Source organism: Clarias gariepinus, chromosome 5 (genome assembly GCF_024256425.1).
Source record: "Clarias gariepinus isolate MV-2021 ecotype Netherlands chromosome 5, CGAR_prim_01v2, whole genome shotgun sequence".
Classification (NCBI taxonomy): Eukaryota; Metazoa; Chordata; class Actinopteri; order Siluriformes; family Clariidae; genus Clarias; species Clarias gariepinus.
In genome coordinates, this window is record NC_071104.1 from 13,658,097 (window position 1) to 13,672,937 (window position 14,841).

A 14,841-nucleotide genomic window follows, 5' to 3' on the forward strand; every position below is an offset into this window, starting at 1 on the left:
ATATTAGTGATATTTTTTTTTTTACTCATATTATAGCTAATCTTAACATACCCAATATTTATATTTATAAGCATAAAAGAAAAAATATCTAAAGATAACAGCCAGGAGTGGCATCTCATTACCAAGCTGGAGTCAAAAAGTGAGTAAGTAAATAAACAAACAAAAATAAATAACTCTGTAAATTAATGCTAATATTTTGCAATCTCACATCACTCACTTTTAATTAACTACAACTAACCATCTACAGTCTAAATAAAATAAAAGTCATGTCCAGTCAACATGCATGAAGTTAAAAGTAATAAAATGGGCATAAAAGTGCTTGTTAGTTAAATGCAAATTACCAAGCAGCTCTCACATAAAGATCTTTTAAATTTGGGCTTCCATGTAACCTTTAATTGTTTATTTTCCATTTTATTTTTCTAAATTTTATTGGAAAAGATAAAATAACTGACTATTTTGCAGCCCACATCATATTTTTAATGCAGGATAGTACACATACATTTTCATGTATTTCATGCTTCTTGCTACAATAAGCATGTCATGCATATGTAAACAGGATTTTTAAATAAGTTGTGACAGTGGGCTGCACTTCCTCATGGCTTACATCTTATAGTAACATCCCATCATTCCATCAATGCAAAAGACTTAAAAGTTACAAATATTAAAAGACACCACAGATTAGCAGAAATACAAAAGAGGTCCAAATCACACACACAAAAAGAAAAAAAGATAGTAAGACGCAATTTTCTTATGTGCTTCGACTCTTAATTAGTGAAATGACATCACTATATTTTGTGGTATGACAATATTGCCACACAGGTGCAGAGTAAAATTCGAAATTTATTTATATTGATATTGTTTTAACAGTTTGAAAACATTTGTAGTTTTAGACTAAAATCACTACATTTTAAACTTCATACAACTTCACTGCATTAAATCCTGTGGAAGCTTTGGATCTAAAAAAAAAATCTCTCAATCTGAGAAGATATTAAATTGCCTCATTAAAAACAAATTTCCAAAACAGCAATATACAGGAAACACATTTGACATTGTAAAAAGTCACATTTAGACCTGTTGGGATTCCCTTATTTTAAAACAGATTTAAAATCTGCCTCTTGGTAAAGATAAAGATGGCAAATATAAGCAAAGACAGGCATTTTCATTTACAGTCAATAGCTATAAATCTTCTTTCTTTCAACCCTCCCTCTTCATTTAGAGAATGATTCAGTGCCAGTAACCTCTGTCCTGTCCACTTTCTAATTTATTATTATCAAATTACCTTGGGCCAAAGGAAGATCGAAAGCTCCACCTCGGCCCCCATTCAAGTAGATCCCAGAACTCTCACCTGACCACTTGACAAGTATTCTTAGGTTTGAAAACAAAGCTACTTTTTAAGTGCACTCAAGATTATACTATTTATAAAAATACATGTAATAACAATAATATTATAATTGCAGTAATTACAATAGTAGTAATCTTTTTAAAGCATTCTACACAATCCTCATTTACAAATATCGCCATTACCATCAGGCTCCATCCCCTGAGAGAAACATCAATTGTTCAAGTTCCCCATCTATCTAAACTGCAAAACATCTTTAGTCTGGTTATTTAAATAAACAATTACTATTATTGTACTGGGAAAAAAAGAGCACAAATTACCAATAACCATAATTACATCTATAGACTGAACTTCATTCTCATGTAACACATTCGGTCATTTACAGTTTCATATTTCCAAACAGAATTTAATTTAAAAACAAAAGGGAAAAAAAAGTCAGCCTTTGTCTTCACTATTTTATCCCAGTGTTCTCCACCTACGGAATAAAAAAAAAAAAGCACAGTTTACTTTAATAATAATAATAATAATGAATTTAATTTATAATGCACTTTACATTTTACAAGGAAAATCTCAGAGTGCAGTCAGACAATTAAGAGAACATCACATTAAAAACAGCAATAATTACACAGTTAAATAATCAGTTAAAACATTGATTAAAAAGAAACGTTTTCAGGTTTGTCTTAAAACATGTCACAGACTGTGGAGCCCTTAACCCTTAACTTTAGATTGAATACACACTCGTGCATTTCCAATTAATTAGAAACACTTGCAGTTTTAACTCTATATAAGAAACGCTTGCATTCTTACGGTATGTACACCTTCACATTCATGCAGTTATCACCCAAATGATCAGCAACAGCAGCAGCAGCAGCACAATGCATACCATCATGATGATAGTGGTTAAAGGTTTCTACACAGGATTCTTTTTTTCCTCTGCTCTGTTCTGTGTAAAATTCTAGAAACTGCTGTGTATGAAAATCCCAGGAGATTAGCCGTTTCTGAAATACTCAAACCAGCCCATCTGGCATCAACAATCATGCCACAATCAAAGTCCCAAAGATCACACTTCATTCTGATGTTTGACGTGGACATTAACTGAAGCTTCTGACCTGTATCTGCATGGTCTTTTGCATTGTGCTACTACCACATCATTGGCTAATTAGAGTCAAAAAATGCATAGGTAATTTATTACCTATTAAGTGTATATTACAGCATCGATACGTTCAGGAAAACGTGCTATACTTATACTAGTTATTTATACATCGCTATATGAATGGTACCTTAAGAAGAAGCAATGCACTGACGGCATTTGTAGAGTTTGGGATTATGTGTCCTTATGTGGTTTCTCACATTTTTTTGTCTGAAGAATGTCTTACTGCACAACTGTGGAAAAAGAATAAAAGGAAATGCAAGTCAAAATAAGGGAGATGAGCGCAGAATTAAAGACAAAACAGAGATCAGACGGGACAGCAATATCTGTTACAATGTTTGTGTTTTGATTTGTATCTTTTTTCATCAGATGATACATGATCTGTATAATTTGCTCGTTGTGTGCACTTTTGTCTCGTTGCTCGTCATTAAATTGTTTTGCTTTAACATCCTTTTGATGATAAACACCTGAAGGGAGAACTAGCTGTTAAGACATCAATATCGCATCTGTACAGCATCGTTACAAGGCTGGGTAAAGTTACTGCATGAGGGATGTTCAAATAAAACCAAGACTTCTGACTTCTAAATTTCAAATAAAGGTGTGAAACCCATCTACATTTACAGAGGACTTCAAGCTCAGTACGGTGATGAAACTCTTAGCCGCAGCAAAACATTTTTGAATGGTGTAAATGTTTTAAAGATGTCCATGAATGATGATCCCGACCAAGGTCACTTAAAGCCCAATGCAGGTGTTCTAGTGAACATTCAGCGAGTGGAACACCTGATACTTGAAAAACTAAGGAAAACTTGTCGCCAGCTTGCGGAAGAATTGCATCTGTCTGTGGCAACTGTACACACAATCAACGAACACATCTTGTGCATTACGGTAACTTGGCTGGCACATCGATATTGCCACATCCTGTACAGTCCTGACCTTACTCCAAGCTATTTCTCACATGTTTGGGCCATTAAAGGATTTCCTGGGAGGCCAGCATTGCAGATGTGAAGCAGGCAGTCACAAGCACTAGTGACACGCTAGGATAAGTGCATTAGTATGACAGGGGATTAAATAGAGAAATAAAGGTAGTTTTTACTCTTATAACTGTGTTTTGTACAATCAAAAGTCCTTTTTTCATTTAAACACCCATTTTATCATATAGAAAACTGCTAACAGAGAGCTTTTAGCAGTATTGTCTTAAGGAACTTACAGGACACGGCCAATGTTTGCCTTCAATGTGCCTAATCCGGTGCATGATGAGGCCATCACAGTCTCTGTAAGACGCTCTACACTGCAGGCACGTGTGGGCTCCGCCTGAGGACTGACTGCGAGGACCCTTTTTCTGGTTGAAGCGAGCACGTCGGATGGACTCCAGCATAACAGTGCGCCGACTGCTCACGGGATACAACTTGTTTACATTCTTTGAAAAGAGATGACAATTTGTATTCATGAGATTTACTCACTCAGCAAGGCTTTCTATAGAAATCTGCTGCTTTGCAAAGTCTTGGGAAAAAAAACAAGTTTATACTAAGCTTTAAGTAAATGTATATATTAATTATGGGATAAGTTTAAATGTACTTAGCTTACCTTTGTCTTTGGTGCCTCTTTTTTAACTTTACAACTCCCTTTGCTGTCTCTGAGCTGTATAAACCTCCTGTTAGTCTTTGACTGCTGGGAAACATCTATATTTTCTTCTTCCTTCTTCACTCGGACAAGCACCCTTTGAGAAGAGGAAGTAGACCTGCTGCCAAGCCCAGCCCAGTGAGGTCCATTTAACCCAGATGCCTCTGGCGTGATCCTTGCTCTTATCCGGTCCCTTCTGACACTGCCTGGAGATGTGTTGCTATGGGAAGCACTACTGTGAGAGACTGAGCGAGTCAAACAGATGTCCACACTCTCCTCCTCCCTCTTGATTCCACCTGATGGTCGACAAAGGCCGAAGAGAAAACCTTGGTCCAAGAGTTTCACGGGTGGTTTGCTTTGACGTTTACCCAGGTCAGAAGCATCACTATTTAGAAAGGGTTGAGTCAGAGGGAGAGGATCTGCTGGCTCTTCTTTTATAACCCTGTACAGTGGATTATTGTAGTGCTCGTGGTTTGTATTGGAAAAATCCCAACCACGTGTACCCTGAAGATCTGCCACCTTGTCCTCTGTTCTCTTTCTGGGTGCTGTATTTTTTTTGTTCTCTCTGACACTATTTGCTTTACACACTCCACTTATTTGTTTTGACTTTTCCTGGACTGACTTGTTTTGTCTTGCACCTTTGCGCTTGTCTGTGGTCGAACGTCCAACGTTGTAGCGCAGCATGCGTTTTGATTCTGTGGTAGTGATTCTTAGAGAACGGTCTGCTGGTGGAGCACTCTTGCGAGCAGATACGCTGGCTTTAGAAGGGGCTACTGTGAGTCCCCGACTGCGTCGGCTACCACTGTGAGAGGGGGCAGTTTGTGAGATGGCATACTCTTGGGGTTCCTGTTTTGTCTTTGTTGTAGCTTTCTTTGGGGAGGCATGGACTCCTTGCGCTTTAACCCTTCCCTTGCCTGGAGGTCGAGGTAATGGTTTGTTTGGGCTGCTACTACGGTTTCTTAACGGCCGCTCATTAAGAGTTCCTCTTGAGTCTTCCTTCATTGATTGGCTGCGTGTAGTCCTAACACTCAAATTCTCCACTTGACCAGCTGCATAGTTTTTCCGTTTGAATTTCTTATCCGTGGTGACATGGGGTTCTGCTTTTATCACTTTCTTTAGAAGATCCATTCTGGTCATGTCACAGAGGGACATAGAGGGGCTGACTCCCACTAAACCTCCTAAGCCAGAGGCAACTCCCCCTAGACTTTGTGTACGGGGTTTGCGTCGGACTGTCAGAGAGTAGTCACTTACTTTCAACTTCCTAAGTCTCTTTTTCTGCCCCCAGCCAGAGAGCTCTTCTGGACCAGGCACGAGGGACTTCCGCTGCAAGCCAAGGAAACTAAGTAGTCGATATTTTTCCTGAGCACGAGGACTGTGCACTTCATCCTGCGGGATAGCACTGTGCACTTCATCCTCCTCTGCCTCCTGTTTCACCTTCACTGTGATAACTGAACTTGGCTGAGATCGGGAAGGTTGCACAGAGATATCACTCTTTACCCTGTATATCCGCTGACAAGAGGGGGACTTTCTCTTCCTCTTGGAAGAGAGGTCAATTTTGGGTAGAAGCCTACGCAGAGCTAGTGCAGCTCCTGGTGTGGAGCGAAGCAGTCGGCGGGATGGTGAGGAGGATCGAGTGGAAGTAGAGGGAGATGTTTGGATGACTGACGCTAAGGAGCGAGGAGACAATTTCCTTTTGCTGGATGGAGATTTAAAGTCCATAAGTTTCATCCTGCGAGTTGGGCTGCAAGGAAAGCCATTATCCTCTGTCTGGAGTAGGCACTGGGCAGGTAACCTTTGATCACTGTCAGATTCATCAGTCCCATCTACTACATGTAATCTGCTCTGCAACGTGCTGAAATAGGATGGCCCTGAGGGTCCCAATTGTTCCTGCTCCCTTATTCTTTTAAACCCTGCCGTCCTTCCTAAGAGGGACCTTTGATTTCTCAAGGATTTTATGGAGGAAAGCCCAGCCATTACAGAGGGTGTTCCCAAGGGATTTAGCAGTTTGGAGGATTGATGTCCATCGTCTTGCTCATGCTGTAGAGCAAAACAGGCCTCCAGAGCGGGCCACATGCGAAGGTGGCGAGCCATTGCTGCTACCTCGGTCAGTGTGCCCAAGTTCAAAGTCAGGGTGGACGTGTAGGAAAACTCAAGCAAAGCAAGTAAGCTCTCCTCACTAAAACCTAAACAGCATACACAATACATGATTAGCAATGAGCAAAACTTAGGACCAATTCATCCTTTTTTTATTTATTATTTGCTTTTACATATGGTGCACACAAACAGGCTAACTTCACTCAATTCCAGGAATTTTTTTTTTGTTGCAAGAATCGCAAGTCTCCGGAAACTACATATTAAGAGGTGACAAACCCCAAGATAAACTTTCAAAACAAAGTGTTTGAAAGAGCTTACCCGTGAGGTCAACATGTGGCTGAGGTTCAGTGGTGGAGTCCATTTCAGTAAATAGTTCCTGGAAATACTCGCTCACAGCTGCCAACACCGCCTTGTGGGCAACAAACGAGTGGCCACTACCAGTTTTCAGTGTGATGTCACAGAACAGTCCAGCTTCTCGCTGGCTATTCAGCTTGCTCAGAACTTCATGACTGTGTGATTTAATGATCTTAGACATGTTCCTCAAACTTGAACACTAAAGCCACAGAAAAAAGGCAAAGCAGAATCATGAATATCAAACACCATATAATATGAAATCATGTATTTTGGATAATGCATCATATCTTATATGATATACACATCATCTTACCTGTGCTTTTTCAGCCTGTTTCAGATGACATTCTTCACAGCCCAGAACAAAGTCTCTGACCTGAAAGTACATTCCTGAAAATGACACACATGGTGGATTAGGAAACATATCACAAAATATGGCAGCACACATTCTTACATTTATGCACATGTTTAGTGCAGAGGAGTAGTAACACAGTACAGTATGTTTTTAATACGATTTTGTCACACACACAATTCACATCAGAAAATGACATACGTTTAATTACAGAACTATTAATAATGACTAAACATTTTATTTCAAAAGGCGTACAAATTATTTGTTATCTACCAAAAAAAAGCCACATCACAGTGGTGAAAAGTAGCTTGAAACCCCCTTTATTTCTAAATGGAAGCAAAAGCACACTGCTCATTGTCTTACAAATAATTTACAGAAGGCAAGTATTTTAAAGAGTTAATTACTATTATAATAACCATTAATTGTACTTGCGATAATACAGGAAGATACTAAATTGGGTCGAACCTGACTAAAAATAGTCATTAAAAATGATTTTTTTTTTACATTTGTTTGTCTTACACTGTCCTGAGACTATGCAAACATTTGCATACGTCTGAATAGAGCGTTTCTGAGCCTTACCTGACGTACTGCATTTTATACTAAACTACTGGAAATGTATCTTCCATCGACCTCTGACATGTCATAGTATGCGAGGGTTCTATTGTTCTTCTGAGAAAAAAATTTTTTAGGGCCCAAGCACCATGACACCAGCCCTATGATGTTATAGTCTAAATATTATTAATATTATGTTACAATGGTATTGGTGGTGGTGATGTACTGTGCCTCCCGCCCCCCCCAGCATCCAGGGCCCTGGTGTGGCCAGGTAACGATGGCGAAAGGTGCTTGGGCCCGCTCATCGTTGCTTGCAACTATATTTGCTATTAAAATAACCTTCTTTTTTCCACACTTGTGATAATACAGGAAGATTATCAGTCCTTAGAATTTATACAGTATTTGTTTTTCTTCCACTGTTTTGTCCTAGGACTATGCAATCTTTTGCTTGTGCCTGTATGCAGCGTTTCTGAGCCTTAACCAATGTACTGTGTTTCATACCGCACTACTGGAAATGCATTTTCCATCCACCTCAAACACGGGAACCCTGAACTATATCAACTTGGTGCACACTGCTTAGATAGAGAAGACCTCAGTAAAATATAGTATGTTCATATGGAGATCTGATTTGGGGGTTTTGTTCTTTTTTAAAACTGAGCTCGAACACAAATGTTAAAGTTTCCACGAGGAAGTGGAAAGCCCATCTCAGCAAGTTTAAAAGTTGGGGACGAGACTGGTGGGTGTTCAGGGCTCGGGTGGACCAGCTCGTTTTCCACACACACACACAAATAGGTCATAGCCCAGCCTTTAAGGCGTGTGCATCTGTCGCCCAAGATAACTCAGACAAGAAATGAGACTTTCACACGTCACGGACACGATTGTGTCGACACATGAAGATAAACACATCAGTCCAGTGACACGCAGGTGGATTTCGTCCTTGGTATTATAGGCTCTAATCTATCGCGTCACTTTCAGGAAATAAGCTTTAACAATCGGGAATAATATCCTGTACCTTCCCACCAGTAGTGCTCTGCGACCAGCCGGTAGGTGTCCTCCAGGGTGTGGTGAGGGATCCCGGGCGTCCTCGCGTGAAAAGCCTGGATGGAGTACAGCCGCCTGTCCTCTGCCAGCACCTCGCGGTACTGCACGCAGCCTTTCTCTAACTTTTTACGGTACAGCAACCCGCCGATGGTCTCGAAGAAGGGCGACGAAGAGGCGGATGAGGAAGAGGAGGCGCCACTGAGGAGGCAGCCAGGGAAATGTTCCTGTCGCTCCCTGGGACACAAAGTGTCATCCGCGGCGTCGCGCGCGCTGTACGTGCACTTCTGCCCGGCCATTTCCGCCGGCTTCCTGGTTCAATCGCTTTTCTTCTTCTGTTGTTTTTTTTTTTTTTTCTCTTCTTTTCTAAACGAAACTAACGCTATGCTTGTTTATACCCTCTGTGGACATGCATGCAACACAACATGGGAAATAACCTAACCCCTATAAATTAGGGATGCTCCAAAGGGTCACTTCAGAAACTTTTCATGATGTGCTCATGAAAGGGTGCAATAGGGAAATCCATCCATCTCTGTGTGTGTGTGTGTGTGTGTGTGTGCGTGTGTTTGAGAGAGAGAGACTTATGATAAGCAACACAACTCCATCAGGGCATTGTAGGGGTCCAAACATCAGTCCTCACTCACTCAGAGTCAGCACCGACCTCAAACACATTCCCCAACAACTTTATACGAGTTTCTTTGACAATCTGCTGCAAATTAAAACCATCACTGTCTGTACTCTCATCCACATAAGTGTCAATATTAACACCAGAAACCTCCCTAAATAAAATTAGTTTTCCGGGAAAATTAGGGTAAAACCATATTGTAGAAATGTATTTGTTCTGCTCTTGCACTTAAAATAATATTAATTATGCTTCAAAAATAAATTAAAAACGATAAGCTCTCGGTCTCTGTCAGCTCCAGTTACAAATTCACACATAGCACATGTAGCCAGCTAGCACAGCTCAGCTCAGCTCAGCACAGAGCCTCTTCCCGTCTCGTGTTAACTTGTGGTTTCTTTAACTCTGTAGCAACATGCTGAAGCTCTCCGTCGCCCAGCATCGGGAGTCCAACGACCTACGAGTCCTCAACGAGACGGGAGAGGGAGACTTTTTAAAAAAGTGACGGAAATCCAAACGCGGTCCTGCTCCTCTAATGGACACTCCGAGCGTTCCCGCGACGTAAACTCCAAGCACACGATCAAATAATCCAATTTTTTAAACTCGTCACCTTCTGCTGGTTACGGCTTGTCAACCGAACTTCTCCTCGACGCCCAACACCTCGCCCCTCCCTCCAGCGATGCCTATTAGTAGACTCTTTAAAGAGCCGCTACTACGCGCGCTCCCATTGGTCCACGCGGCTGTCAATCAATCCTGCTCTTACACCCTTACACATTTTTTTCCCTAGATCAAGATAGGTTGTTGACGTCAGCGCTGCCTCATCGAGTGAACCTGGTTAAGTTTATCATTATGGAAATTAAAATGAGAAAAATAAGCGTCTTATTTCGGTTAGCTTTTCGATTTCGTATTAAATCTAAATTTTACAGAAGAGAACCGTGGTCACGAAGGCCCTCTCTGTAGTCTACAATGGACGGATTGCAAAGCTTCTTTGATATTATGAATTTATTTAGCATCTGTCATAATCTTCTCTCAACCTCATCACACGTCAATTTAGACTCAAAATCAGGCAATATGTCGACAATCAGATTATATTTTAGATTAGACACAACCTGTTTTTAGGCTACATCATCCGCATATCAGTCAGTTCAAACTAACTGAAATATTACATCATCTACAACTGCATCAAGCATTTCACTTTAAACAGCAATGATCATTTATCTTAAAAACTAAATCAAACAGCATGAAACAGGCAGATTCTCTATACAGAGTGAAAACTGTAGAAATCAAATAAACAATAAGATCTGACAGAGCTGGAGTTAAGAGCGTTTCTCCAATAAAATCTATGTAAAAGCTTTGTTATTGACTCTGATGCCACCGCAAGTACTTAATCTTATTAAAAATCTCATAGCAATGAAATAGCATATTTTCTCAGCCAAAAAATTGTTATATATTGTTTGTAGGCCCTTAATCACAATATGAAACTACTCAGACCTGTAGTTAAAAGAGCCACAGTTGTTTACTGGATTATAAATCTATTAGTCAATGGTATTTATATACAGTATATATATATATATATATATATATATATATATATATATATATATATATATATATATAGTTTTTAAGCCCTAAACCCCAAGCGGCACAGCAACACAGCATAGGTTAATCACAAATAAAAAAAAAAAAATTTGCTTATATAAAAGCCTTGTTGGTGTGTGTTAACGGGTAGGCTTCAGACATCAAACCGTGCATTGGGGTTTTCAGATACAGTATGTCAAATATAACCAAAGTTATCATTACTTTTTTAACATGTAAATTTTGCCCCTACTGTGATGTGGGAATGATGTTGCAAAAATGTAGAACTTTAAAAATTAGCATATTATTATTATTATTGGAAACAGCCAAAAGCAACCATAAAAACATGTGATCATGTGTGTTTGTGCTATTTCTTTGCCTATGCAACCCATTTAAATTTTTTTTTTGCTCAGTCGTGTATAGCTCTGGGTTTTAAGAGCTACCATGAGTAAAGTACATCTAAGTAATCATCTAAAATGGGATTAAATCAAAAGCTGAATTCCAGAGTAATCAATGGGTGAGAAACAAAAACGAGAGAAACATTTCACACCATTTTTACATACAGAGATTAGTATGTTAATCCTTTTTTTCCTCCATAGTACTTTTTGTATTTTGTTCTACAACTACAAAGAGTGGGGTTCTTCTTCTTCTTCTTCTTATTATTATTATTATGCAGTGCCGGTCCCAAGGCTAGTTAAAATTAGGAGATTTACATCAGGAAGGGCATCCGGCGTAAAACCTGTGCAAAGTTGTGTGCGGATCAGATGGTCTGCTGTGGCGACTCCTCAACGGGAGCAGCTGAATGACTAACAACAACATTACTATGATTTTTCTTTTTCTTCTTGTTATTATTATTATTAGTAGTAGTAGTAGTAGTAATAGTAGGAGTAGTACTAGTAGTATAACACACTGTTAAAAAAACACATAATTCACAGATTCTTGAATTCTGCCTTGTCTGCATGATTGTTGCTGAAATGGAGCCAGAATAACCAGTGTTAAAATTTAGGAAATGTTTTTATCCTGGAAACGAAGATAATTGTTATTCACAAGCATTTATTTAGAGAATAAGATATATTTCTTTTTTTTGTACTGTTTCTGTTGTCCTTTATCAGGAAGTCTAAAAGCATGTATTCAAGTAACGTTTTGTTAAATGGTAAAGGCCACATCTGAAGGTCAGATTGATTTCTTATTCAGGACTGAATTTCTAAATAATAGAGAGAACCTAGTCATTAGGAGGAGTGATTGTATGGCTAAATCCACAAAGGCTGTGTTTTGCAGAATATAGCTGGGTGTGTGAAGCAGTATAGATATTAATATTACAGGTCTGTAGTTCATTTAAGTAGTTAAATCATCTTCTAGGACAGCAGTTTCTTAGAAGGGAATGGAGTTTTAAATGGTGAAAAAAATGAATGTACTGTATATACTATTGTATATAGTTTTTTTTAAGTAATGACATTCTTTTAAACAATTATAAATTTACTTTTCTATTTGATTGTGTATGAAGCTAGGGTAAGGGATATTGCACAGTAGTAATACTGTAGATTAGAGTTGCCTAATACACACCTAATACCATTGTTTTTGTCTGACACATAGATGTTGACATTATCATCGTAAAATTAATTAACCATATATTTAGGCGATGTATTCGAACTTGACACAGGACATTTTACCCTGCTCCACCAAGAAAGTCACCTGTAGTGTACTTCAGGCATTTCATGTGGGTTTTTCCATTAGTAACATTAACTAATATAAGTCAGGTGCAAATTTTTAATAATTATTCATTTGATCTCTTATATAAAACAAATTATTTTAAGCTGCTCACCTTTGATGCAATGTTGCATGTGCACTTTTCATGAAGGCTCTCCTGTTACCGGATGGATGTACATTCCTTCATAATAAAATATATGACGTCCTTTCAAGGTAGATCATACTTTGGTATTATGTTTAATCTCTAAACAAGAAGACCACATTTAGCTGAGATATTTGTATGACATTTGTGTTTGTTTATTGGAGGGATTTGCTGATCACTCTCAGAGGTTTCAGGCTTTTGAAATACACTATATGGCCCGAGGTTTGTGGACACCTGACCATCCCACCCATATTCGCTTGTTTAACATCGCATTCCAGTTTTCTGTTATAATAACCCCAGACTCTCTTACGAAGGTTTTCCACTGTATAGGGGGGTAAAAAGTAACTAGCCGTTAAAATTGGTAATAATGTCTATTTTTCTAATACTAATTTATTAAAACAAATTGTACATGTACTTTATTACATAGGAAAATAAAAGCAAATCTTTAAATTTTAACTTAGGCACTGGTTGCATCAGCCAGTTTCTTCAAATGGCCAGGGATGGACTGCACACGTCTTCTAAAGTAAGTTGTTTGGGATATTGCTGAGAACCTCCTGAATCTGTGTGCCTCCAAGTATTCCAGTGTGCGAGGCCTTGTCCCGTACACCTCCTTCTATGTGTAGCCCCACAGGAAAAAATCACATGGGGTGAGATCTCGACTTCTTGAAGACCATTCATGACATCCATGTCGTTCCTGCCAAAGTCCAAAGGAAAGCAAAGGAAAATGCTGGTCTAAACACACAAGAGCAAAATATGGTGGTGCACCATGGGGTGGTGCTCCAGTGAGACTACAAGTTCTATAGCCATTAACTATTGCCTAGTTAATTTTCACCAGCCATGTATTTTGTAGTGTAGATGTGGAGTTTTGTGCTCATTTAGTCACACAAGCATTAGTTAGGATGGGCTCTAACTTCAGGTGAATAGCCTGAGTGCAGTCAATATTTCAGTTCATCCAGAAAGTATTCCATATGGCTAAGGTCAGGGCTCATTGCAAGTCAGTCTCAAGTCTACACCATCCTTGGCAAACCATTTTTTCATGAAGCTTTCTGTGTACAGAGGGGCAATCTCATGCTGAAACATGTTTGATTAATTCAATTAAAGGGGAAATTGCTACTGCATACAAACACATTTTATACAATTTTGTGTTTTCAACATTGTGGGAAACGTTTACGAAAGATCTATTTATGGGGTGATGGTGTATTCTATTCTACAATATAAGACAGAATAGAATACAGAGGACCTGGGTTCAATTCCCACAGAATGCTCAAACCTCAGCCACTGGATGCAGTGCCGGTTCCATGTCCGGATGAAATGAGAGTGCTGCATCAGGAAGGGCATCCAGTATAAAACCTGTGCCAAAGTTGTGTACGGATCGGATGGTCTGCTGCGGCGACCCTGCAATGGGAACAGCCGAAAGACAAAGAACAATTGTAGAATAGAATACTTTACAGTACATTAAATATATTATGTAATGTATACAGTATAACACAGTATCCTGCAGTCTACTGCTTAGTCATGTGACAGTCAGTTAAATCCATTTGAGGATACAGTTGCTTTAGAAAAATGATATACTGACTTATTTTATTCATTTTTTATACTTAACCTGTTTTAACATTTTGTAGTTAAAGCTCAAATACATTAGAAATAAAAAGAAAAGTGCTCCTTCACTACTCAAAACACTTTTTTTTTTACTCACAATTCTGTATGTATGACCAAAAAGTTCTTGTTGTATTCATAGACGACATCTCATGAAAGTACAAAAAACCTAAGCATAGTTAGAAGCATAGCATAGCTAATATGTTTTTATAAGGCAAAATGTGTTAACATTGGGTGGTTAAAGCACAAATACATTAGGGATGAAAGAAAAAGCTGTAAAGCAATCCAATTCTTAACCTTTTGAGTGCATGGTAAATGCATTAAAGACATAACTAGATTAAAGACATAACTAGAGCACAACCTAGTCTCTATAAAGTATTAAGCTGTAGACAGCCATGCATGACCGAATCATTGTGTCATATACTGTATACAGTACATATTTGTTAATTTCCTATGCTCAGAGCAGCAACAAAGTTTTATGAATTACTATGTGAATCCCGTCTGTCCTCACCTGAGTGGATAAAATCTTATGGGTGACATATACAGTGCATACAATAGAAACATGAACTTGTATCCATACATTGATGCTGGATTTAAAAAAACAACCTCCCAATTACTTTAGTTATGACATTCATTGTGATATATTATGCTCCAACCTCAATATAGACTGGAAGAAGCTAGTTCATAAGTTAATTAGTAATACGGT

At 38.7% G+C, this 14,841-nt stretch overlaps 1 protein-coding gene across 1 annotated transcript; it reads right to left on the reverse strand.

Annotated features, from left to right (window-relative positions):
* Nucleotides 1-206: 206 nt before the first annotated feature.
* Nucleotides 207-9,760, reverse strand: si:dkey-229b18.3 (uncharacterized). Its single transcript, XM_053496756.1, has 7 exons — nt 8,471-9,760; nt 6,871-6,944; nt 6,522-6,756; nt 4,074-6,292; nt 3,697-3,906; nt 2,620-2,722; nt 207-1,814 (listed from the first exon to the last, which is right to left on the reverse strand). Exons 1-6 carry the CDS (start codon nt 8,793-8,795, stop codon nt 2,621-2,623), a joined length of 3,165 nt encoding a protein of 1,054 aa, XP_053352731.1. The 5' UTR covers nt 8,796-9,760; the 3' UTR covers nt 207-1,814; nt 2,620.
* Between the last annotated feature and the right edge of the window lie 5,081 nt (nt 9,761-14,841).